The 27,423-nt window shown below is 40.9% G+C and overlaps 2 protein-coding genes across 2 annotated transcripts in view; one reads left to right on the top strand and one right to left on the bottom strand.

Annotated features, from left to right (window-relative positions):
- Positions 1-6,359: 6,359 nt before the first annotated feature.
- On the top strand, positions 6,360-12,269 carry kiaa0040 (KIAA0040 ortholog). Its single transcript, XM_076097934.1, has 2 exons — positions 6,360-6,549; positions 10,282-12,269. The coding sequence occupies exon 2, from the start codon at positions 10,861-10,863 to the stop codon at positions 11,173-11,175; it is 315 nt and encodes a 104-aa protein (XP_075954049.1). The 5' UTR covers positions 6,360-6,549; positions 10,282-10,860; the 3' UTR covers positions 11,176-12,269.
- A 6,496-nt stretch (positions 12,270-18,765) lies between these two features.
- The window catches only part of tnn (tenascin N), a 31,743-nt gene continuing 23,085 nt past the window's right edge, over positions 18,766-27,423 (bottom strand). Inside the window, exons 11-18 of the mRNA XM_076097933.1 lie at positions 24,913-25,176; positions 23,113-23,243; positions 22,507-22,645; positions 22,176-22,327; positions 21,542-21,638; positions 21,281-21,445; positions 20,518-20,681; positions 18,766-19,043 (exon numbers count right to left, since the gene is read on the bottom strand). Coding sequence (XP_075954048.1) covers positions 18,894-19,043; positions 20,518-20,681; positions 21,281-21,445; positions 21,542-21,638; positions 22,176-22,327; positions 22,507-22,645; positions 23,113-23,243; positions 24,913-25,176 — 1,262 coding nt within the window. The 3' untranslated portion in view covers positions 18,766-18,893. The remainder of the gene's footprint in view (positions 19,044-20,517; positions 20,682-21,280; positions 21,446-21,541; positions 21,639-22,175; positions 22,328-22,506; positions 22,646-23,112; positions 23,244-24,912; positions 25,177-27,423) is intronic.

Below are 27,423 nucleotides of genomic sequence, written 5' to 3'. Positions count from 1 at the left end.
TCCTGTGGCTAAATACAACATTCACTTTGAAAAATCTAATTTCAATGTTTACCCTCTGCTCACATGGTAATGATAAGATTGAAAATGCTGCACAGATGACAGAAAATGTGTTGATTTGTGTCGCGAAACACAGTTGAACAACATAAATACTTGTTTTTCTCTTCTCCTCAGCTATCCACTAATGCCTCCACATCTCTCTAGAGGATTGACCATAATAGAGCCAGTGACGGGCTGAAGCTGATGAAAAGCGGCGTTGTGAGCCATCCCCAGCCTTCCATGCGCTCCTAGATTCTCTTTACATCTCACTGAACTCAGAAAGTTAACAGGTCCTGGCAGTCGTCTGAATACCAGGGAGGTGCAGCCCAGATTTCCCAGTTAGAGTCTCTTTCTGGTAGGGTTGTAAACACCGGAGCTTAATTGGGGAAACTGGCCGGTGAGCAGCTTGATTTTCACCAGCCAATCATTGATGCTCAAAGCCCCGTGAGCTGGAGTGGGGGAGCCTGCAGGCCTCATAGATCATAGAGGAACGAAGATTTAACTATTCACAACCTCAGCAGAGTCGATTGTGAGTTAAGACTTGATGTTCTGGTTGAGCATCACATTCTACAACTTAATCTGTTTTTTTCTGCTCGTCCAAATTAGAGGATCACGAGTGATAAAGAGAAAAACGCCTATTGCTGTAACAATCGAACCGCTCATTAAAGCACTCTCGAACACTTGTAATTAATTTATGAATGCATGGATGGAGCCTCTAAAGCCTTAATACTGCTTAATGAGTCCGTTCTTTGTTTTTATGGACCATTACTGAATTGTGCTCTACACAAACATATACAGCTATCCTGGTGTTGCTGATGAGGCTTGATCTCTTTTTCTTTTAGGTGAAGTTTGCATTCGTACAACTGCCATTTGTGGCAGAAACTAGACGTTTCCACAGTTTAAGTATCTATTACTTTTAGCTTTGTGTCTCTAACTAGTCTTCATGCTGTTTTAATCAGTTTACAGCTGACTCGTGTTTGTGGAAAGCGAATGTGTGTCTTGTGCAGTAAGACTACCTTGTTGGTCAGTTATAAGAACACATTTGTTATCTTATTTATGTGCTCTAGCGTTATGTTCTGACATTTTCTATTCATGATTTGAGGCCAAATAGGAAATGGAGTTTTGTTTTTCCAGTGTGCCAACAGCGCTCCTTAATAACAACCCCCGTCTGCATCAGCTGAACTACACAAAAGTCCTCGGGAGCCTTTCAGATGTGAGAGATGACACACATATGAAAGTGTCTCTCGGGGCTGCAGGGACCTGAGGGAAGAGCAGGACGAGTGCCTGTTCTTCATCACATCACATGTTACATGCTCAAGACTTTGGATAGCGATTCTTTGCAGAGGTCACAGCGCTGGAGTGTGTTTATATGTGTGGGCTCCTGTGAGAAAGTAAGATCTATTTGAGAGTGCACACACACCTAACACATGTGCGCGCACACACACACACACACAGATTGATTCACAGTTTTGAATTGAATGTAACTGAATAGAAATCATGCTAGAATGTAATAAACCAGTCAAGGAGTGTCAGGAAAAAAACCTTCACAAAAAAAGAAAAGGTTTATCTCATCACCTTAACTCCAGCTACACGAACTGTAACTCGTTTTATTCTTGACTGGAGCCAGTCGTACAAACGAATGCCTGTACTTAAAGGGGTAACATCATAGTGCTTCTGCACATACATATGAATATCTGGAGTGCATACCAACCCACACACACTGTGAAGTAAGAAAACCCAGTTACTTTTTTTGTGGGCTGAAAATGTGTGATTCATTAAGTCATTCAGATTTGACTCCCCTTCCTATGTCACATGCAGTACATTAGAATATACCGCCTCCCATCTGAGTATCTCAACCCCTCGGCTTGGAAACTACCTTTGCAAAGGTCCACCATTATGTTCCTCAGAGCAGGGAGGGGGGCTTAAAGAGACAGGCGCTGAAATGGAGTGCTTCAGACAAGAGGGTGACCACAGGTATATTCAGACAGACAGTATAAGAAAAACAATGTGTCTTTTGAATATTAAAGCATGTAAACATGCTCTAGAGGAAAACCAAAATACAAGTAGGAGCCTGAAAATAAGCATGACATATATATATACACACATATATATACTATATATATATATATATATGTGTATATATATATATATATATATATGTGTATATAGCTGGGAAAGGGGACTGAATACTGAGATAATATGGTGACACGGTGAGGAGATTAATGCTTGCAGAACATTCAATTGCTGTCATGTTGATATGAATTGAGGTTGAGCAGAGTTTTAAAGAAAATTAGTTTTATCTTTTTCCTCATTGCAGGGTGAACATTTCTATTTGAACTTGCTTGTTGTGTCAAAATGTTCCTGTAGCTGCACATTTAAATTAAGAATCTGCTTCAGTCAGAATCATTTCTGTTGTCATTTTACTTAAAAACTCACAAAAAAAGTAAAAAATAAAACAGGGAAGTGTACGTTTGTTCTTGGCTATCCCATAAGGTCATTCCACTGTCTGTCTCGCAAGAGTATCAGACATATTTCTGGTTGTAGGAAACACCAGTCAGTCTGTCTGTAAAAGATAATGACACAGCAATTATTATGTAGCATTAATGTGCCTTAACAGTCAACTGTCCATTCCCTGTTTAGATAACTCAGAGACATTATCTATCTATCTATCTATCTATCCATCTATCCATCTATCTATCCATCCATCCATCCATCCATCCATCCATCCATCCATCCATGTGAGTAAGTGCAATTCCCAAAATGTCAAACTATCACTTTCACAATCAAATGTCCGTGTCTTGTTGGAACTCAGAAACCAGTTGTTTCTTTATGACTCATCCATTTGTTTGTCCTCTAGTTGCCTCAAAACTCAAATTCCAAAATGCTGACTATAGTTTGAATGACTTTTTGTTCCCACGGTGTCTCATTTAGCCTCCTCTGTATTTGGAAGTACTGGGAAGAAAAGAGGAATTTAGAAATTCCCCATTGATTCAATTTAAGCACTAAGGAAAATAACTTCTTCACTGCTAACATACTGCGTCGCCTTTATTTGTTTATTTAGCAGAATAGAACCAAAGTTCTGTTGATCACAAACCAAGAGAAACATGTTTAATAACGTCTATTCCCAGAATACAGCCGGCTTCATTCGACAACTATTGCGTAGTTAGATGTTAAAATAGCTCCGACTGACTTCATAGCTGGAATGTGCAATTAGGTGCCCTTGTAAAAGCTTTTTGTAAAAGGTTTACGCACCAACCAAGAGCTCTTCAACGATGGCTTTTCTTGAGAGCAAAAGGCAATTCCTTATATAGACTAATCATGTCTTTGCCATGTTCTTGCTCTCTGCCTGTTTAGACAGCACCGGGCCCCAAACATTTCACAGCGCTGAATCACAGCTAAGGCTCGCCCGCAGGGGGAACTGGTTTTATTAGCAGACTATTTCTGGACACTTGTCAGATTGCACTCCAGCAACCCTTTAGTCACTTTTCATTAGCGCTCACATTCAAGACGTTACAGAGTACACCGCGTTAGCTTCATACGCACTCATATTTCAGTGTGTGTTGGCAGAACCAGTAGGTCGTAGTGATTTGTAATGGCCTTTTGCACAGTCCAGTAATCCCACAAGGCTTTTTTTAATGCTACTGGTAATGTCACAGTCACTTTTTTATGCTATCATAATTGCATGATCAGTGATCCAGTGTGAGCTCACTGGTCTTTCCTGCAATTAGTTCAGCTACAGACCAGAGTTAGATAAAGGGGTATATTGTTTAAGCTTTCCCTCATAGGTGAGCACGACCAAGAATAAGGTTTCTATGAACCGTGGGGAGGCCCATTATATCACAGGGAAGTATGTATTGAGAGTAAGGTTTCCATGGAGAAAATGGGACGCATATGAGGGTCACTGCAGGTCATTTGAACATAAGGTATACTTACAGGAAAGGGAAAGTATAATAGGGTCCTTATAATGTAAGGACAAAATAAAGTCAGACCTAAAAAGGCACATCGTTGCGTAAGATCCAACAGCTTTTTCAGATTACTGCTCACATCTTCTCACAGTTGAAAAGATCAAATCTAAGTCTAAAGGTCTAATCCAACTAAATGGAACTACGACAAACTGTGAATTTCTTGACTTGCAAAGTGATCTTTTGAATTGACAAACATCATATGTGTAGTTAATGACACAAACAAAGATTTGTCATTTGCCATTGACTACTGTACATATTTTTTCCAAAATAAAGTCGCATGGGGGACACCGGAAGGGGAGGGACTTCGCTTCTCTAGGCCTCCACTGAAACCATTCAGTGAACTATACCGCTCGTCTCAACATGGCCGTTACCGTGGCTTGCTAGCTCGCTAGGTAACTCAAGGCTGCGTTACATGCACAAATGTAACGTTATCTTGTGTTTTATCAGTCAGGAAACGAAAGAACTAGCAACATCTACTGTTCGTGCGAGTGCATCCAAGCACTAAACACACAGGCATCGTAGCTTCAGCTTCACAAAAACGCACATTTTGGGTGAGCAGTCTTTGTAATTACATATTTTCACAGCCTTATATATCAACAGTTTTACGACAAAATGCGACTTACTTGACATGCAAAATTATCTTTTGAATTGACTAACAACATATGTGTAATTCATGGCACAATTCACACGGGATCATGAAGTTATTTGTTACTCGCCAATGACTACGGTGCATATTTTTTACCGAAATAGGTTCTCATGGTGGTACATCGGAAGGAGCGGCACTCTGCCTCTCTATGAGTATCTACATGCAGTGAAGTCAGCAGTAGCTATGAAAGGCAGCAAATAGAAAATATAGTGAAACCATTTTCATGCAAACTTCTGGAAAGAAGGATTTCCATCAAGGAAAGTGCTGCTACACTGAGGTCATTAATCAACACTTGCTTGAGGTGACTGGACACTGTAGTGCCTCAACAGCAGCTGTGATATACGTAGCTTCACAGCGTGGCACTACACGCCCTGCCAGTCAGACTGCACCCTCTGTGCTCCATGCGTGTGTGTGTGTGTGTGTGTGTGTGTGTGTGTGTGTGTGTGTGTGTGTGTGTGTGTGGGCGGGTTGTTGCTATTTGTCTAAGATGGCTCAGACACACCTGCAGACATGGCGAGGCTTGTCTCATCAATTTTCATGTAACTGTGCCCCGTAGCAATGAAAAGACACACCGCATGTTCAGTCAGATGGTCACGTGTGGTTTCAAGTTTATCAGACAAAATGTAGCTGCAGTAAGTGAGGATAAAATAACAGTGGTGATCTGATCATAGTTTAGATGAAGGACACATCCAGTGATTCCTTTTATCATCAACAGTCCTGTTTATTTTATTGTTTCATATGTTCACAGCTACTTTAAAAAGGCGTCAAAGGTGAAATCCCTCATTCATTACTTAGAAATAAGCATTGTTTTATTATTTTCCAAATTCTTGAATAGTAAATAATTTGGAGACTGAAACTGTAAAAGAAACATGAGCGAAAGAAACAGTTTTACTGAAATTAAACATTAAAGTGAAATTTGGAGTATAGTTATGTGAGCTGATTATATGCAGGCCCACATGACCACTTTCTGAGTTACTGTACGTTCACATGCACACATTCTACAGTGTTCGAGTCAGTGCACTTTAACTTCCCCCTTTCAGGACAGGAGAATAAATAGACTAGGCTATAGAATAGAAGAGGCTATTTAATGACAGCAGAACACTTATTTTTCTTTTTTCTTACTTGAATAAAAAAAAAAATCCTCTTTTGGTTGACTGAACTGAAAGGGCAATGAATGACCACAAGGCAGAGTAACTGTGTGCGTATGCAGTCCACATGACCTCACTCTTTCATATCTCAATTGCATCTGGCTCTTACACCTGGTGGTACTCACAAAACACACACACACTCTTTAACAGCTTTCGTTTCTCCTTTTGTATCCCTGTTCTGGGACTCTGAGATGGGTGGAGTGGTTGTTGCTGTAATTTTGTGTTATTTGGTGCAGCCTTACCTGCAACTTAGGTTGTTGTTGCAGGGTTTTCAGATCAGTGCACCCGTAGAGGAGCCTTTCTTTTAATATCTTAACATGGGGAGATTGTTTGGAGACACATTTAATAAAGGCTTCTTATGATTTTCACATTCAGTTTACCCAAATATCCCTCGCTGTCTGACATCATTCAGCGCTTGTGTGAGTAACGTAAAGCAACCACAAGAACCCAGTTTCCCATGCAGGAAACACATAAGCAAAGACAGAGGGCCCATTCTTACACAAAGTGGGCAGGGTGCAGTGACGTTGTGACCAAAACACACACACTCACTCACAGAGAGAGGAGGAGGAGGAGGGGAAACAACGGCAGAGGGGGAAACAGGAACAGAAAGTGAAGACTTGTCAAGATGTCTGGGTGAGAGGGACCAGAAAAGAGCAGAATCCAGATGTCAAAAGAGAAACAACAGAAGTGTGAGCAGCTGACTGGAATAGACAGGAGGGCCAAGCTGACCTGCCACTTCACATGTGCCTGTGGGGTAAGTTGTCGCTTTCAAAGACATCTTGAGTTCCAGCAACTTGAAATAATTTGAGACTGTTATTATGAGTGGTTTATATAAGCTGTTGATGCTTTTTGTTGTTTGCTGCTACTGTGGCAGGCTCCTGTTGAAGAAGTGTTGTTTTGGCAGCGGTTAGACTTGACAGGATGTTTGACAAGTTCCAAAGATAAGCTGATGTATTTCTTCCTGCCTTTGAGTGCCGCGGAGTGTCACTATAAGATCCTCTTCTTATTTTCTTGACTTTTTAAAATGAACCATTTGATTCAAATTTCGTTTTATAAAATGGAAACGTTTGTCCTTTGTTATAATCTACAGTTGCTCCATCAATCACTCACTTCCCATGGGTCTTTTTTTGGCTCAAACATTTACTGATGCTGGTTTTAGTTTCGTCCTCCTGCTTATTGCTGTAAGAATGTCCTCCACTTTGCTCATTTCACTGAGTCAGGATTGAGTTGACACAAGTCTGAACAGTAATGGGCTCGCACACATGCTCTTGCTCACTGTGGAGAACTGACTATCAGCAGGCCTGTAGCTACTCGAGCGAAACAGCTGCACTTAGTGATCCAAGACAGCTCATGTTTTCTGCAAAAAAAACAAACAAACGAGTATGGCCTTTACAGCTTGCTTGGTGGCTGACTCAAGTCAAACTGAAAATGTGTCCAAGTGTCTGTATTAATACTGACTGGTGAGGGATCTGCTCTGACCGTGTGCTCGGGGCGAGTCATTAAAGATTCCTGCCTTGCCTTCTGTCACAACTTTGTCTTTTAGGTCGCACATGTTCCTTAAAAAGCAGCAGGGGCTAACTGAGTGCAATCATAACATTTTTTTCTCAGCCCCTTCCTGGCTTTGTGAGCCCCAGAAGTGGCCTTTTCCTGTATATGAATGGCTCCAGGAGAGCACAATGTCATGGGAAAGTGAAGTACCCGGGCAGAATCTTAGAATGGCATCTCATTGAGATAATATGAAGCAGGGGAATATCTAGATCCAGTGGACTCATTTAAAAATGTGTTTAGAGTCCATTTCTTTCTACAAACATGGCGATTTTCTCTTAGTAAAGTACCTCTTCTGTTTTGTACCTTAAACCGCTAAACCCCAAACTAACCTCAGCTCAGCTATGCACCATTTGCATGGTGAACGCCTTCTGTTCCTGTCACACTACTCAAAATGGCCTGCTGAGAAAGAACTGTTAAGTGTTTCACTACCTGAGCTGGAAAATGTTCTATTTTAATGCAGTGAATGACTAAATTGTTCCTGCCTTTGTATGTGAGCTCATAGAAAAGACCAAAATAATATAACTAAGTGATTTAAGATCCGCTTTTTTTCTTTTTCTCTGCCGGTTAGTGTGAACACTGAAGATCGTTTTAGGCTCATCTCACATGAGTGATTCTTTCTGGCCGTTGCTACACTTATCATAACACTTGGTGACTTATCCATTCCATTTAATGACTTCACCCCTGATACCTTCTTAGTCATCTTTTAAATAGCTCGATCACACCTCTGTGCTGCTTCCGGCCGTTGTCTCTCTGCTACGGACTTGTTGTTCGGTGACTTTGGCTTGTCGTGTTGACAGTGTTTCTTATAATGTGCACACAAAGGTTCCTCTGCTCGGTCGAGCTCATCACAACAAGATGTACCGACAGCAAAGGAAATTACCAAGAATAATGTGGCAGTGACATCGTGGCTCACAACGAGTTTCCACACAAATGTAGCGCAATTAAAAGAAAATGAATGATTTTCCATCAAATACTGTTATGCCCATTATTATAAGTATTCATGAGCATTGAAGAGGATGATGGTCCACGCATATCTGATTTGTCTTTATTTTGAGTTATTTTATTGATTTATTTGAAAAATATGTTTTCTTCAAACCTTCGTCACGCGTCACATTTGTTTACCGGTTGTGAGCAGTTCAATCAAAGAGTAACGAGTACGTTGATGTAGACTAATCTCACACGAGGATATCGAGGAGATTCTTTCAGCTACAGAGCTCCAGAAACACATTTGACAACTTTTTGAAGTCAAGTTGAGGGCCTTCGAGCAGCAAAAGTATTGCATCATTTCCTGTTCGTATGAAACAATAAGTATGTTGGTTTCTTGTATACTAACTACAAAACAATACACTGCAAAGTACAGCACAGTATGGAACTACGACACAGCTAATATTTTTATTTAAACTTTTATTTGAAAGTTCTTTTTGTGGCCTAAAGGGAACATGATCATGTAATCCACCAAAGAATAAATAAAAAATAGTGGGAAATCTGAAAGACATGAACAGAATTTTGTGTAGCACTGACATACGTTTCCTATCCTCTTCATCATCTAATGACCTCTCAGGTTTGTTTTGGACCGCTTGGTTGGGAATCACATGATGTAAGGATTCAAAAAAAGATGAAATGGCTATAACTTGCACCTGAAATTCAAAAACAAATGTACTTTTGAGCTTCATGGAGCTCAGCGATGCTTGGTATAAAATACACAGCTGTGCATGTGCAATCATTTTTTTTTACTTTAATGTAAAATTAAGTAAACAAATATAAGTTAAACAAATTTAACCAAATATAGTAGCAAGCGCAGCTTCAAACATGATGATTTTATTTTAGATCCGAGAAAAACTTTCAATCTGACGTTTTAGGACTCTTGCTACTTAGAGAGCTCAGCTTCCCATTGAGCAAATGAACAGGAGGGAAGTTAGCAGGCTGGTAAACCAATTTCACACATGAGACGCAACGCACGGCGACAGCCACGCCAAATCTATTTGCTCTCCACTTGCAGGTGCATCTTCCTCTCTCTCTCTCTCTCTCTCTCCCTCTCTCTCCCTCTCTCTCTCTCTCTCTCTCTCTCTCCGCCTATGAAGCAGCCAAATGTGAGATGAAAATCTTTTCTCCCTCCTGCCTCCAGAATACAAAGAAGCTCTGTAGCCGAGAGCTATAGAGAATCTCGGGGACATACTTGAGTCAAGTGGTGTTTGAAATCATTTGAAAAACAAAAAAAAAGTTGTTTAACTCTGTTTACAGAAAGACGTCGCCTCAAGGCCTCAGACTTAATCAAACAGCCTCGGAGAAAAAGGGAACAATATCACTGGTGTTTCTAACACTGACTTTTCTTTAGCGGACCTACTTCACCACTTGAAGCACAGCCTTGCGTTTTATTCTCCAGGAGAGCTATTAGGAGAAGACTTAATCCGAGGCCAGAAGAAAATGTTACATTCAGACATTTATGAAAATGTAAGCCAGACCCCATCTATCTCCACCAATGGGAGCCATTAGCCGGGTATATTCAGATGAATCTCCTGCAGCGGGTCTCTCTCTAGCATACCTCTCTCCCTCCTCTTTTTTTTTTCTGACACTCTCCCCGTCTCAGCGGGACTCTTAGAAAGATTGGTTACCTCTATCTGGGTCTGTCCTTCCCTCAGACACAATCTACCTCTCCCCCTCCTCTCCTTCTCTTTGCCCCTGTCTTTCTCAGTGGGACTTTTAGAGAGATCTGCCCTGAATCCTGAATTACTCCTCTGCAGTATTAATGAAGGGAAAGCTGAAAATCTGAAGCTGACACTGACATGGGGGGGGGGGGGGGGGAGAGCAGGAGTAGAGACGTTTAAGGCGGAGACAGAACGATGGATTGGAGGCAGGGAAAGGAGAGAGGGAGGAAGGGCTGTCTTCTGGAAGCCAAATTTCTGTCCATGTTCACTTTTCTCTTTCTTTTGTTCCACAGACGCACAGAAATTGAACCACATCTCTACAGAATTAAACAGAAGGCAAAAGGGCAAGAGGACAAGAGACGACTCTCGAAGACAAAGAGAAAGAAATGCCAAGCAGCGTTAAGAAACTTGGCTAAAGTGAGGATTTGGGCTTTTTTCCATCAAGATCATCACAACTAGGCGATTTCAAAGAAAATCTAGTCATAAACAAATGTGCTCTTGGTCTTTTGGATTTAAAGAATGCGTTGGCTTTGTAACCTTCTCAGAGGGCACTTCAAGGAACGAGACATACATGAAGTCACCCTCCGTGCTTCCGGTGTTTCCATTTAACATAAACACCAGCCTGAGCACGTACACAAGCCTCATCAGACAGTGCTGTAAACTCTGATCTGTAGAAGAAGGAAACAGAAGCACATGAAAGTGCAATGTTAGGTCACTAAAGACGTGACAGACGATGGGTCGGTGGATGTTTTGAGGTTTACCAGATGTATATCCTGCTGCCTAATACGCACATTTATTGACTTACAAACTTCACAAGACCCTAAAGGATTTATTTCAACTTTACAACCGCCAGACATCTTCAATTAAAAGCCATGGATGGGAGAACAGAGAGCATCCAGGATTTCTTCAACCAAGTTTGGAGCTTTGCTACAGACAAACACAACCAGGGGGTGTATAACACCGTCTGCCTGGTGGTCCTCTTAGCTCTTCCCCTGTTGGTCCTCCTCACCACTTTGGTGGTGTGCTGCCACTGCTGCTGCTGTCGCCATGCCAACTGCTGCTGCAAAGACGCCATGGCAACCACGAGGTCAGAAATGAAGAAGAAAAAGAATTCGGAGGAAGACTTGTGGATCTCTGTCAAGGCGGGGCCGATGACGCCGGACAGGGTCGCCCTGAACATGGTGTAGGAATCCTTTTTTTTTAACTTTGAGATTTCTGATCTCGGGTCAGTTGGTGCAGTGGTGCAATGAGGGAGCGTCTCAAAAGTGTAAAACCCAAACTAGCCTGGACTCAAGAGACATTGTTCAAACAATGGGAAGGACCTCACAATGTAATGGGCACAGATTTAGCTTGAATGTGGAAACAGTGTACAGTTTCTTGTCATCATGTATTCATGTGTGTGGAGAATGTTTACAACATTTTGTATGCGCTTTTAAGTGTGTGGTACATAAGGGAAGAAATATGCAGAGGCATAAACATACCTGCAAGTGTGTGTGTGTGTGTGTCTGTGTGTGAGTGGGTTAGAGACAGTGTGTGTGTGAGAGAGAAGTACAGTGTTATTGAGAGCACTTTGTTCTTAGAGCTCCCATGTGAAATTTAGTGCAGCTGCATTTAGGAGAGAGAGCCAATTTATGGTCTGCCCGGCGTTCAGATGGTTGTAATACTGCCTACTTTTCCCGTCCAAGCTGTAATCTAGACTCATGATTGAGTCTCTCTTCTAAAAAAAAAGCCACTGATGCGAAAAAAGTTTTGAAGAAAACTATAACTTTGATTTATTTCCGCCTTCCTTACTTCATACTTAATATGATAGAGTGTGTAGGCCACATGAGAGACAGTTCTACTAGTTTTGACTTTTGAATGTCACAGCATTAAGGTCAAGTGAGCTTTAAATGCAGAATGCACAATGTAAGGAAAAACACCAAAAAGCATAACATAATATTTAAATATGTTGTCCTTTCAAATTTGATTGGCAGATATTATAATGCACTGATTAATACTAAACAATAAGCATATAGTCAGTAATGTTTTCTGGGCCTGTATCTGTGTACATTTGGGATTTAAGTGAAATAGAAAAATTGAGAGTGAAAGCTAAAAATGTTTAAAATGCTCCTAAGAGATCTTTATCTTCCCTGTATGTTTGTCAGCGTGGTCCTAAATGTTCTGATGCACATTTCCTATTATTTCATCACTGTATATGAAAAAAATATGATTGTTGTTGAGTTGTTAATTTCACATGTTAATTGTTACTAGAGATATTTAGGATTAAAATGACCATATCATATCACAGAGTGAAATGCAGATTTTTTTTTTTAAAACAAAGAATGAGCAACATTCAAAGTATTCAAAGCTATTTCTGAACTTAGTCAACGTATATTCAAAATATTCAGAGAAGAGAAACCCTAAAATAATCAAATGATTTGGGCTTCAAGTGGATTGTGCCTGAAGGCTCATATGTTTTCTAAGTGTATGACATCTCAAAGCCCAATCAAGCAGAAGCGCCTCAGTAGTATCATCATGTTCAGGCATTAGCCTACACAGACACTAAGTTGATCTTCTTGCTCAAGTGCTGCTGGGAAAACAGGCCCCAACTCATTCCATTACTGCTCAGACGCATGCATTCCCATGTGGAAATCGGGGGTTTGTCTCTTCTGCTTGATGCTCACAATCATAATCATAATTTCGAAAGCTTGCCCTGCAAAAATAAAAGCCTCGGTAGGCTGCTGTCGCCCACACTGAAAGGTTTGCCAAGAAGCGACATCGTAGACATGCTCAGAGGTTGGCTGATCATGTCACTGCGGTTTGTATGAGTCAAAGAATTTTTTGCATTCATGTTTACGGAGTTTCTATTCATTATTTTAGACTGCGACAGGCTGTCGTTAAAGATAATGATAAAATAAGCAGTAGATAAAAGATAGGTACGATTGGGAAATACTCTTCTTTGCATTCTTGCCAAGAGTCAGACGAGAAGCGTGATACCACTCTCATGACTGTTTGGTAAATATGTTATATCTTGTTTGTTTAACCCATAGAAAATATATTACATATAATATATATTTTATATATTATATGTTACACATTAAGTATACATTAAGTATACAAAACTACATCAACTAGATTATAAAATATAAACAGGCTGTATTTGTGATGTTAAACATTGTTTTGACATCTCTCACTTTGAACAGATTATATTATTTGTATGAGAGGAAGTATGTAAATCAGTTGCAGGCATCAAAAGGTGTAGGAATATCAAATATACATGATTTGTATGTGTTTTGCTTTCCCCCTGTGATCAGAGGGAACGGAGGTGGGAGCGTTTGTCATCTGTTTGAACAGCAAATCCGCCGTCACTGTAGTCTTCTATACGATAGCACCTTTTCTTTTGATCCCATCCAATTATGCATGACATTGTATATTTAGAATATGTTTTCTTTTTTTTTGCGGTGCTATGGTGATTCTTTCTTTTGAATGATGAGCCTGGCTGGGCTTTGTTTGTAGCTCCGCATGCATAATTTATCCTGACATAAAGAAAGACAATGACAAAGGACAGCACAACTTGGAAGATGACAGGGAGAGAAATCAAGTTTTTTTTTTAAGCTTTGTGGAAACTCATCTTTCTGTTTCAGACGTAAACTGAAGTTAACAGAGCCTTTGAATTTTGACATAAAGTCATTATCTTTGTGTGTGAACATGTCATATACTGTATTGCACAGGCCTCTTCATTCAACGTGGCTGCTAAGGCTCAGACAATGTGCTCCACAAAAATGCAATATTTTCAGCATACGTGAACAAAGCTCTGGGTCATTTTTGCAGACTGTTAACACTGAAATGTGACTGACTATCTAAATGTAAAGTGGGGGAAAAACAACAACAATGAGCTGTATTTGTTTGTGGCGCATCCACATACAGCATGACATCTGCCTGAAAACGTTCCTATTACACCAACATCAACTTTTACTGCAGTGAATTATGGAAAATAACTCGATAAAAGCGGTGACGGAAGGTTCCTAATGTTATAAACTGTGTAAGTAAACAAAAACAAAAAAACGCTGCAGAGGCAATGCAATTAATCAGCACTTCCGCCTCTAGTGATCTTCATGAACATGTAATTTTCATCATCGCTTTGATGACCGTAGCGGAGCAATCTTTGATGCAAGTAATCAGTTTGGCTTGAGGAGCAATTAAGGCTCAGATATGTACTTTGGAAATGTGTTGCATCTCATGGATCCTCACTCTTAATTAACCTGCGTGATATATTTGTCAAAGTATTAGCATAACTTAGCAACAAGTTTGTTACATTCTTCGATGCCTGAGGTGCGACATATTATTAGTCATCTTTTCACTGTTGCATCTCGCTTTCGATCAGGAGGCGTATCCAACTCCCTGACAAATCGTTTTTCATCACTGAAGTGTTTCGCCAATTAGTAAGCTGAACACAATAATCAATGTGCTGACAGCATACTTAACACTTTCAGTTGAGTGGTTCCCAAACATTGTTGGGTACTCAACCCCTCATGGCTCAGCTGACATCTACTAGTATCCCCATTGGCACATTTGTGACTGAGCATGAGAAGTACATGTAAATAGCCACATTCAAGTCACCCAGCCATGGGACGTAAAGTAAGCTGGCCATGCAGCGGTTCTGGCTCTTGACATTTGCTGCAAGAGCATAATTTAGTAAGAGGTGCATCCGACACCTAAACTTTGTCTTCTTAGGTATTACATAGGCTGCACCCTTGGGCTGCAAAATAAATTGTATTCAATGTCAACGTACACCAGTGGAAGAGCGTCACACCCTCGGCCCTGATGTCAAAAACCAACAGTAAATTCTATTTCTACAGATGGCACTTTGCAGCCTGTGCATGCAACTGATTATCTATTATACATGTACAACCAGCTTCCTCTCCATAGACTAACTAGAACTCACCAGAAAAGAGGACTCTGCAGACAATTTAACAACAATGACTGACAGTAAATTAGAAGTCACTGCGGCGGGTGTAACACGCAACAGCCACATAAATTGAATAACCTGACACTTCTTACAGAATCAACAGTACATCATCAAGGCCAACACAAAGATGTATAATACAACAATATAGACAATACAGGCCACACACATATAGGAGAAACTGCAAGTAGCACACACACACACACACACACACACACACACACACACACACACACACACATGCAGACAATGTGTTTGTTGTTGTAGGCTACTCACCTGTCTGAATGTCCGTCTGCCAGTCTTGAGCACCTCAAAGTCCTCCACAGTCTGCTCCAGGTTCAACTTCTCCACTCATTCATTCTCAAAGCATAATATACCCAGCCCACCCAGCCTCTCTGTCCCAGTACAACCAGTCACCACTGTCAACAATTCACCATTAGCATGTTAACAATATGCACCCGTGTGTGTGTGTGTGTGTGTGTGTGATTCGTGCTACTTTATCGTGCTCACCCGGGGTGCATTAAACCAGTGATTACTTAAGGTAGATACAACTTGTATTATAAACTATGCATAATATTGGTAACCTTAACCCATAATGGCGAGCCCCGGCCCAGCTGCGACCGCACCCCGCTGTAAACATGCACAACATGTATTTCTTCCAGAGTGTCACCTCTCTCTCTGTGGAGCTCTCACCTCCTGCAGCCGCACACACACCAGCAGCTTCTTCTCCACTGCAACTGCTGATTTATCTCCTTCGTTCTGTTCCAGTCTCATACAGTGTATCGTGAATTTCTCAAGTCTTTTTAGAGGGTTAAGTACCAGTAAAGGTAAAATTACCTATTTAAAATAATACACAAGTAGTCTACACATAAAACAAACTCATTTGCCGCAGTAAAAAGAGAAAATTTGATTTTTTTTTTTGCGTTAAAACCTCAAAAAACCTTCCCTGCAATACCGGCAAGGGCCACTAGGAGCTTGACCTGGTTGAGAAACGGTGAGCTTACATGGCAACAAAATGAACACTTCCAGTTCCCTGGTATCAAAGTCAATGGGTTTTTTTGAATGAGTTTTTGTTCAGATGTCTAAAATAAGGTCTTTGATTAACACAAGCTTCAGAGATTTTAAAGTAAATGTAAAATACCTCAGTAAATACCCCTGTTGCAAATTTTGAAGCTTTTAATTGTTGTAAAAAAAAAGTTGCGAACAAGAAGCTAAATTAGAATTTATCTTCTGCAATAATCCCAAAAAAAACAACGTCATCCCTGCACTCTATAAAGTACCCTTTAATGCAAGACTTTGCAGCATTATCTTGGGAGGAGTCGGTGGTATTTTTTATGTTCTCATTTGCTTTTTGACAAACAGAAGTTAACTTCAAAGTCTCTTCTCTTCCTCTCTCTGCTTCTCGTTTATCTGGTTCATACTTCTCTCCTTCCATTTACAGCTCACACTCCACCCCTTAGAACAAACACTCCCTTGTTACAACATTACCAAGTTCTCTTCTGGAAAAAACACATCATACTGAACCCAAGGTGTAAGCTTTACCGAAGTCACATGGGCAGACAAATGGGCACGCCTGCAAGCACATACTGTATATGTGACCACACAGAGTAGACACATGGAAAGAAAGAGCTCGGCTCTTTCTCCCCTCTCTGTTTATGCTGCCGCTGAGCAAACAACTTTGCCTCGCAGAGCAACGGCAGGAACCAATCTCCTTAAAGTAATTCGCAATCACTGTGGCTGAAAAGGCCTTTCGCATCAATGAGCTTTTGTGAGACATTTCATTTTAAAGTTGAAATGAAATGCCATGCTAAAAATATTTGTTGCCAAATTTTCCGCTGAGCCCTCTCACACTCCTATTTAATTTAGACGAATAAGCACTCAAAACACATTTTCTTTTTACTTCTTCCTTTTGGCTTTCGATGAAGAAACGGCGTTCTCGAATTAGTGCAGTGTTTGTTTGAATAGATCATATCTTATAACTGTATCTTTTTTGTGTGTTTAAATGGTGGAATGTGTCGTGAATATGACACATTCTAGCAGCTGTGTGAAATGCTGTCTACAGATTATGAGATGCAGGATTGGGAAACTGTTGTGAGACCAGACGGCAAACAGTCATCGGTCCCTGCAAGTACAGTTGCTCAATTCAGTGTGATGAAAGTGTTGCACTGTGGTAACACTGCAGATCTAGACAGACAAACTATCAGTGTGTCAGCACTATTTCATTGCAAGGCGTCGACAATTCGGGCAAACAGCTAAAAAGCTGATTTTGTCAAAGTAGTAATGCAACTTAGCTTTGTGAGGAGACTGAGATGTTTGTCATCAAACTAAGAGCTACTAACAGCCTGCTGATTGGCATTGTCATTTTGTCAACACTCATAGTCCCCAGGGGATGTATCCCAATGAATTTGGTGATCCCGACTTTTCCTCTAGCACCACCAGGAGGTTCTTCAGAGTGAAATGACTCGACAACTATTGGATGGATTGCCTTGAAATTTGGGACCGAAAATTGCAAGCATGTCTGTAGACAGTACGTCTCTTGTGTTACGGTAATATAGCAATACAATATTCATTATAAACTCTCTCCCATACTAATCGTTTAACCTCTGCAAAAAGATAGGCTTCTTGTTTATTAACCTATTTGTTCAATCTGTATCCCTTAAGACCATAGAAAATTACAATATCTCAATGTAACAAAACCTTTATTCATTTACTTATGTGTGGTACGAATATGAATGGGCAGCTATAATGTAACTCTGACAATGCAATTAGTAAAACAAAATAGATTCATATACAGATTTTTTAATTCCTCATTTCTGACCTTGAAAATCCTGATTGAGGATTGGCTGGAATACAAACTTATGGGCCATGAAGGTTTCAAAAGACACTTTAGTAAAATGTATGCGGATCAGGGATTTTAGATCAATCCTGGCAGGTCAGCAGAAATGTTGATTGATGTGCTCCATCTTTGTCTCATAAAACAACAGTTTGTAATAAATGCGTAAAAATTGTACTGATGAAATAAAGTCAAAGTCAAAGCAGTATTAATAACCTTTGTCAACTTTCCAGATTGAAAACAAGGGTTTGTTCATTAAGTCCCTGAGGATGGGGCAAACACACGTCATCCTTATTGACGTTTGACGCAGGCACATCACATTGATTGATATGCGCTGTCGGTATCCTATGAATGTAAAGCAGCAGCAATATGGGCATTCAAGACAGCCGTCCATTGTTGTTCTTTGGCTCGTCCCACACACGCTAATGTGATGTGACAGTGTTTGCGGCAGCGACGACTAAATGTGACACAGCCAGCCAACTTCATAGTCAATAAACTCAGGGCAATAACTCGCCGATCGTTCACACTTGACCTTAAAACAAAACACTTTTTTTTACATTTATGTTGTTATGACAATACTACTATACACAAGAAAAGTTGCTACTGAAATTCTTCATACAACAAAAAATAAACAAATATAATACAAAAACCTTTGTAAAAGTTCAAATGAATGCAGTAATTGAAGAAAAATGGGATTTCTTGCATCCGAATTTAACTAAATCTACTGTTTCCTGATTTATAATGAAGGTTACTACCAGAATCAGTGAAACAGAAGTTTTTAAGAATAACTATTGCATCATAACTGATAAGACTAAATGTTAATAATTAACTTCAGTTCACTTCAAAACAACTCAAAGGCATTTTTCTGTTCGTCGCCCTCCAACAACCACCAGGAGTTTCTGATTAATCCCATTGTTTACAAACAGATAATAAGTTACTATTGCGTATTGGCATTTCTCTCCTCGCCCAAACAAGTGGACATATTGTCCAAGAGTTGAGACACACAGAGGCATGTAGACCAGTGGGGACATAGGTATGTACGTATGTACAGAAACACCCAAATCTAGCGTGATGGCAGGTTATTGGGACTGGTGACGACTGTTGCAGTTGAAGTGGGAGGTGCTCTATTATTTCTTTTGGAGGTGTATGGCTCTGCTCTTCTCTCTGGCCATCAACGATCGCCTCTTCCTGCTGGACAAGGCTCCCACGGGTCGGATCTTCATCTCGGTGAAGTCGAGGGACACCAGGTGGCCCTTCCACGGCTCCCAGTTCACTCCCTGACAGCAGCACAGCAGATTAAGCGAGAAAGAGATCGAAGAGGGAAACGCAAAGTATGGTTAGAGGGTGATGTTGGCGTGATGAGAGGGAAGGGAGAGGGGAAATGAGGGAGACAAGAAAAGGATGGGAGACAGAGTCACAGAAGAGGCAGGCGGCAATGACAGACAGGCGGAATGACAAACACCAATAAACACCAGCCTCTGGCTTCATTTCATGTGAGTACAAACTTGTTTTGACTGTTATTGCATTTTGCCGACAAACATTGCGAGAGACATCTGCAGCGACAATATTATGGATGAAATCTCGACAAGAGCAGAGAAATCCCCTGGCATTTTCTTCAGTATCAGACTCCCTTAGACATAATAACTGTTGTTGTTACCCTATCAGCCTGGCAAAAACACTTATGCTTTATAGCTGGTGTGAGAAATGTGTTTTCTTATCACCACTGATGGATTGAGGCCATTTCTGCTTCATCTCGACAGTCCGAAAACAAAAAAACAACCAAGAGTGGGGTTGGGGCGGAGTTGTCTTTGATTGCTGACCAGGGAACAGCCTCCCGGTCATCATTCTTTTTTTTGGGTTCTTTTTGCAGCATGTTTTGAAAGAACCCCCGAATAACACGACGGCTAGTTGTTTTTGTTGTGCTTCACTTACGCAGTAGAAAATTGAGACAGGAGAAGCAGCTCGCTGTGAGTGGCAGTCGTACAACTACTAACTGTTTTTCCTTTAGCACAAGGAAAAACAAAGAGAAGAAAACAGCAAAAACTCCTCCTTGAAACCTCCAATGAATGGAGCCTCAACTCTGAATTAATAAAGGACACTCAATTAAAATTTGATTTTCCACATTGACATTTTGAGCTACATAACAGTTTAGATATCCACTTATTATTCACGGACAAAAGTTCCAAATATAGCTTGACTTAATGAAGCAGATTCAAACTTTGCAAGTTGGAGAATGAATTAATTTGCTGGCAAGGATGGAGTGAAGGCTTGATGTTTGACAGTCTACAGCCTTATCTGTATAAGTTAGTATAAGTCTGTCATCACAGATTACAGTCAGGGCCACTTAAAGCCCTGGAGTGAGTGAGTGCGTGTGTGTGTGTGTGTGTGTGTGTGTGTGTGTGTGTGTGTGTGTGTGTGTGTGTGTGTGTGTGTGTGTGTAGAGGCACTTATTCATGCCTTAGTTAGGAGTTCTTAATAATATTTCAATAGGATGATTCTTGTTTAAATGTATGTGTTTTGATGTCCTTTGAGCTGTGTGTGTATGTGTGTGTGTGTGTGTATTGTTTTAACTCTAGATGCTGAATCTCCCGTCTGCACAACACATCTACTCTTGGTTATTAATAAAGAAACCTTGACCTTTGTCCTTGACGTTAAACCACCAAAACCTGTTTATGTTTGTTCTTTTCAATACTCTTTTCAACCCACATTGGAAGATCCACAACACTGAAGCACTGAATCACTCTCACTCACCAAACTGTGCCTGTTGTCTCCCCACTTTCCGTTGACGTTGGCAAGATGACAGTTTTTGTACCACCAGGCGCCACGGTGGGTCAGGGCACAGTTACCCAGGGCGATGTCATTGTCATTATCAACAGTAGTCCAGGGCCGGCCTTGGTGGTAGGTCATAGCATCACCTGGGATCATCAACAATAATTAACAAAAATTGTCTGTAGACTTTAAACGTTAGAAACTCTACACAGAACAGTCTGCATGTATACCTTCCTCTATCAACAATATACTCTCAGATTTTGCTGCTCACTCCTTTTTCTTCCAAGTGCTCCCTGATGGAAAACATTTAATAAAAAGCCAAAAATAGAGCGATGCAGTGTATGTTGTTTCAGAACACTGTGTAATGTTTAGACCCAACGTCCCACTTGCTGTGCGTCTGTATGTTTCTGTCTTCAAAGCCCATTAAAACCCTGCCTTCTTCTTCCCTTTAAAACTGCAGCCTATAACTGACTGAATGCAAGTTTCTCAAACAAATACTAGCACAGACCACCTACTGTCGGTGTGTATTAGCTTTCTCAGAACCCCACACACTGATGGGTGGGGTGCCTACTGCTTGTAACCCCTGTATTCCCTGCCGGTCTGTCTCATTGCCATCCTTGCCCTCTCTTCTTCTCTATGACTCTTTCTATTTGAGTTAAGTGTCAGAGAGTATATACATGTGTAGAGTATGCTGTGAATTGTATTGCTGGTAGTTTGGAAAAGATTCTAGGAGTAAAAGGCTCACCTGCTGTTCCACTGTATTTGCCGATAGTGAGTTTGAATTTCTGATTGGCCGGTGCAATCTTAAAGCTGTCGTACACAGCATAGGCTCTCTCAGCACCCAGGCCCAGGTCAAACCTCAGCTCATACTGAGTAGGAGTGTTGGTGAGCTCATATATCTTATCCAGACCTGAGGGAACAGCCAGACAGAGTGAGAGTAAGAAGAAATACTCCATTACCGTTTCATATGTGCATGTTTCGATGTCCGCAGAGAATCAGCGCTCACCAATCCAGAACTCCTCTGTCATGTTGCCAAACCCGGCTATGTACTGTCTCCAGCGCTTCATAAAGTCAAGTTTGCCAGAGGTACGTCGTTGGAGCACCTGAATGCAGCGAGCACAGGATATTCACTCACAGCTGTTACACAAATGTTTCCAGGTGGTTACCGTCTCCACCACCAAAATTCCAGTAGCATCAACTACAATCATTAACTGGATACTCAAGCCTACTGGGACAATATTTCCATAAAGTTGGGGGGACTGTCTTAAAAAGAATAGTCAAAATCAAAGCGTCAAAGGTCCAGATATCTTGACTTTTAGTCCTTAGCTCTAAAGTCACTGGGTCCTACATTACCCATAAGGCAACTCAACAGCATGTAGAAGTCATCAGGATATTTTTTTATACCATACTTCTTTGGCTTTTTTAGCCAAAGAAGACATTACACAACTTTTTTTAGAGGCTGTGTGAGTCAGTGGAATACCCCTTTAATATGTACTGCTATAAATTCTGCCCACATAATAAACATTACTGTCAATAAAGTTATAATACAAAAATAAACAATACTATTAATATCCTGAAGCCTTATTCAAAAGATAGTCTTTCCTTATTTTGATATGTGCAGTTTCATCAGTGATTCATACCAGCCAGCCGCCTCCATCAGTCTCCATGTCACAGTAAGCCTCAATTGGTTTGGAGCGGTCGTTGTTAATATAGACGGTGTAGATATCACTCTTCTTGTTGCCATTCTTCATGATCTGAATGCAGTCCATGGGGAAGGGGTACAGGATGCCAACTAGGGGAGAGGTGTGACTGTATTATTAATGTTTATTTAATACTCGTGACGTGACGTTACAGCGCAGAATAACATGTCACACAAACTGACTGATAAAATGATAAAAATAGAAAGGAATCCGAGCAAAGAGCATCATACACAGAAAACAGTAGTGACTCAGTAGGCAGCAGTGCACAGACCTGTTCTGAAGATGGTCTCCACCACCTTGCTCCTCTTGTTTCCCCTGTAGGCAATGATGGTGACGATGTATCTCTTCCCCATCTCCAAACTGGATACAGCAAAATTGCTCTCGCGGGCGCCAAGCTGCATTTCAACCATCTGGAGAAAAAAAATAAATAATAATTGCAGTTAATCTTACTGAACACATGACATGGTATTGAGTTTCAATTAGAGACAGACATTAAGTGGGCTCCTAAATCTTTATATAAAATCTTAAAAGAGTGTCAAGTAAAAGATCGATCACCTCATCCATGAATCCAAAAGTAGATTCATTATACGTCTGACCACAAGGGGTCAGCATTTAACAGAGCTTAAATTGAACATGCAGCTTTGCTGTTGCCTCAGCCTTTTTCAAGCAGTGAAGAAACTGTTTTCCAAATGGTATTTGTATGCTTGAAGAGACATAGTTCAATACTTAGTTCAATATTCCCATTTGGCAAAAAATAAGTCCAAATATATTCCGACACAGAATCTGTATTTACAAATTGTGAGACAAAGAGTGTAATACCTTAGTTGTCGCACATGTGAATATGTTTCGGTTTGGAGTCAATTATATGGCTAAGTACCTCCATGTTGCCATCCTCATCTCTGTAGGTGAGCATGTACCCCTCAATGTCAGCAAGAGGAGGAAGCCAGGTCAAAAGAGCAGACTCCAGCGTCACATCTGTCGCCTTCAGCTCCTTCGGGGCATCAATGTCTGTTGGAGTGTAAATCAGAGTGGATTACAGCACAGGGACATGGAGTACACTGTAAATTCATGAGTACATCTTTACTCAGGTCTGGATTGGGTAAGCAGAGGATTTGTGATGCTATTTACTTGAGTTTCTTCAATAAAACTGGAATAAAATAATCAATCTTGAATGAAAAGAGTCTCTTAAATTAAACAGCTGTTTTAACATTTTTGTTAAATCATCATTTTACCCGAACCTCTCATTGGTGCTTCAAAAAATTAAGTTTTTCTCACACTTAAAATAAGTGTTTCCTAGGACAGACATAACTTTGCAGTGCGGTATTAATCCCTCTTTATTTCCTTTTTCCACTTCAATGACAAGTTCAACATTAATGTATCTAACTCTGTAGCTTTTCAGCCTCTCTCCACCTGACACACAACACCAGAGATGACTACCAGCCTGCGAAGTTACAATTTGCCTGTGCAGATGAACTGGCGGTTATTCCTCTGCCTTGCTTTGGGAGGTTTGACCTGAAACACACGCTGAAATAATTTGTCTGACACAAAGATGCCTGCTGTCACCGTGGCAGCTTTAACCTCCCACGGCTCAGGGAATCATGTCACCATGACGTACAAAATCAGCTCAAGCTATCTATTATTTATTCAAGTCAAGACTCATTCTTTCAGTCCTCTTCTAGTATAAATAAAGCTGCTTTTATTCAGGATTCATCCTATTCTTGTTTTTACCAACGCTGAACAAATTTAACGGCTTTTCTGGTAATTAAATTGTAGTGGGAGAAAATCGTGTGAACAGTCATACATTTTGTAGGATCAACAGTGGAAACAATGACGCTGAAAAAGTCTGTGGAACACACTGGTGTCGGTTTGAGACCGTTCTAACAGACGTATTAATGGTGCTTGTTACTAGGTCCTATAAAATCCCAAATGTAATAACACATGCTTTTATGTGTCCCAGATGATATTGTCTGACACAATGGCTTTCCTATCTGAACCCAGCACCACGTTGGTCCGTAGCCACAGACCGTTTCTAATGAGTTACGACAAGACAAGTTTATAATCCCAAACTTTGCCATTTGCTGCCTAATTGAAAAAGATCCAGCTTTCCCTTAGAGCTCCCAGGTGATTTTACAGATCATCTGGCTCACACAATGATACTCCTGTTTGTAACCCGTTCACCAGGTGCTGCCGCTGCTATTTTTACCCCACGCTAAGTTACCAGACATACCCATTGACATGGCCTCGCCTGTGGGATGCACTTCCTGCCAGAGTTTTGGTGCTCCTTGGTAGTTTGCATCAAATTCATTTTGACTTTGTAAGAATTGTCCGGTTGATTGAATCAAAGATCATAGGTCGTAAGAATTGATGGATTGCTGTTTTGTGTGCACATTAATCACAAGTATCATCATTATTAAATGAATAAATAAAGCAATTTTCAACTACACTAAACATCAGATTAAGGCCTCTCTTGATAGGATAAAAATAGCTTTGGATAATTACCATTGGTAAATGTTTCCATATGCAGTTTTTCCTGTGTATCAATATCCTTGAAAACAGAAATCTAGACTGCCAGAAGTGTAAAATCAATTACCTCTTTTAAAGATGTTAACTGACAAATAGTTAACAGAGAGGAGAGCTTTATCATAACTATAAGAAAATCCTGCCTATTCGTATTAACCTGTCTGAGCTTGTGTTGAGATCTTCCTGCTGGCTTTGCTTCCCTTGATGGCCCAGATGTAGACAGTGTAGAGGACACCAGGCCTCAGGCCAGTCAGCCTGTAGGAGGAGCTGTCAGACCCGGCTGGGATCTCCCCACTAGAGCCCTCAGAGGAGCTGTAGGTGAGGACGTAGCCATCAATTTCTGCCTGGACTGGATCCCATGACACGCTGAAGCTGGACTCTGTTTCATCTCGGGCGGAGAGGTTAGCGGGAGCGTCCAGTTCTAGAGGGAGTAGTTAGTAGAGGATATTAATACACTACTGATGCAAACTACAGTCTACAGACCAGTCCATCAACTTGTAGACACAATCGCTGAAGCTACATTTAAAAACCAGGTGTCAGGGAATCATTTAGGAAAGTTTTTAAAATGTATTTTTCATCAAGCACATAACCCAACATTTTGGCATAAGCTGGTCAGAATGTGTTAGATTTGAGACCTGTCTGAGCTTGTATTGAGCTCTTCCTGCTGGCTTTGCTCCCCTTGATGGCCCAAATGTAGACGGTGTAGAGGCCACCAGGCCTCAGGCCAGTCAGCATGTATGAAGTACTGTCAGACCCGACTGGGATTTCCTCACTTGAGCCCTCAGAGGAGGTGTAGGTGAGGACGTAGCCATCAATTTCTGCCCGGGTGTGATCCCAGGACACCCTGAAGCTGGACTCTGTTTCATCTCGGGCTAAGAGGTTAGCAGGAGCATCCAGTTCTTGAGGAAGATGTTAGTTGAGTTGGTTATTATACTACAAAGATGCAAACTACAAGAACTACTGATGCAGACCACAAAATGTAATGTTTCATTTCTCACCTAAAGGCGAACAAACAAAATCTTCTGGCATGCATTTGATAAAAACATTAGTAATATGATGGTCATTACAAGAAAAATGATGTTTACCTTCATATATTGCATCGTAAAAATAAATAAATATATATATATATATATATAGATATACCCTCTATATATCTCTCTCTCTATATATATATATCAGATGCAATATATGTTTAAATCTTTCCACTAGCTTTGTCCCAACTCACTGCCCAAATGTAGACAATGTAAAGGACACAAGGACTCAGGCAGTAAGCTTGTAGGAGACATCATGGGATCTCAGAGGTGTCTCTGTGCTTGAGCTCTCATCAGAACTGTAGCTAAGCTTATGTCCATTGAACTTTTGACTGCACTTTGTCTCACGACACACTGATGATGGGCCAAGAGTTTAGTTGAAGCGCTCAGTGCTGCATATGGAGTAACGGTTACAGCAAGAGCTAAGAAAACCTGTTAACGGATGAATCCTTGTAGCTCAGCCAAAAATGCTGTAAGTTGGGTGCAATACCTGTTTGGAAGATGTTATGGACTGAGCACATTGTGACTATACTTGATTGTGCATCACTCGGAGAAAGAGCATCATAAATCATATCTATCCTGCTTTTCCCTGGAGGAGGGAGCCTGGTGCACCTGCATCTTGCAGGGAGGAAAACGAAGATTGGTCAGAACATTTGGCCTTCTGGGTTTGCTGAAAATACCTTGTATCTCTGCCCACTAATAAATCCAACTCTTAACTCCAAGCCTCCAATTTTCCTCTATCCATGTATAGGTTCTATACAGAATGGACTCTGTTCAAAATCCCAATCATGCAAGCAGCTGCAAGGAGCCCTGGTTAGAAGGTGCTTGTCTGGTGGTGGACAGCAGGAGTGAAGAAGTCAGTCAAACTGAGGAGGGATTCCTTCAAGGCATTCAGTTGTCCTCTTCTGGCAAAAAGTGTATTTTTCTATTCAGATAATTAGGCAGCTGTTCCAAAGATCCAGGGAAATTTGGATTTCACACACCAGCGAAAACGTAGGACAACAACAACACATTAGGGGAATTGGGTGCCAGTGAAGAGACAGCTGAGCCAAAGAGTCAATCTTCAATCCAACCTTCATCTGTGGTCACAAACGTTGGGTAGTACAGCACATGTAGATAAAATGATCATATTATTGGATAAAAGAGGCTGAGATGAGGTTCCCGAACATGTTGGCTGACCTCAGTCTGAATGACAGAGTGAAGAGTCTCTTTCAAAGTAGCAGGTAGAAGTGTTTTGGTCACTTGGAAATAGTGGCCCTGAGCGCCCTCTTATGCTCCATGCATGAGTGGCTGAGGGGAGACTGCAGGGTAGTTGCCGGACACGCTCGAGGGATTACACCTCTGAGCTGGAGTAAGTAATTGGGGAAAAATGGATGTCTGGGCTACCTTGCATGAGAAGTTGGCAAGCAGATAGATGAAGTGATGGATTTGAAAACTTCTTTAAACAAATAAGCTGATTATTCTTCCATGTGAGAGACACATTTTCCTTTTGGGGTTTACAAGAGACTTGTCTTGTCAAAATAACTGTAGAAGGTATGATGTATTAAACATAAACATGGCCCCACAAAAGAATATGTGAGGGGCGTATTTAAATCGAGGCATGGCTTTAATTTGTCGGTTTAACAGAAAAGGGTAGA

The sequence above is a fragment of the Anarhichas minor genome, unplaced genomic scaffold, assembly GCF_050575085.1.
Source record: "Anarhichas minor isolate MPS153535 unplaced genomic scaffold, ASM5057508v1 ptg000024l, whole genome shotgun sequence".
NCBI lineage: Eukaryota > Metazoa > Chordata > Actinopteri > Perciformes > Anarhichadidae > Anarhichas > Anarhichas minor.
This window is presented reverse-complemented; position numbering and strand designations above follow the sequence as displayed.

What these genes read in the sequence shown, in the direction of transcription:
- kiaa0040 (XM_076097934.1), top strand. Translation starts at nt 10,861, where the DNA reads ATGGATGGGAGAACAGAGAGCATCCAGGATTTCTTCAACCAAGTTTGG.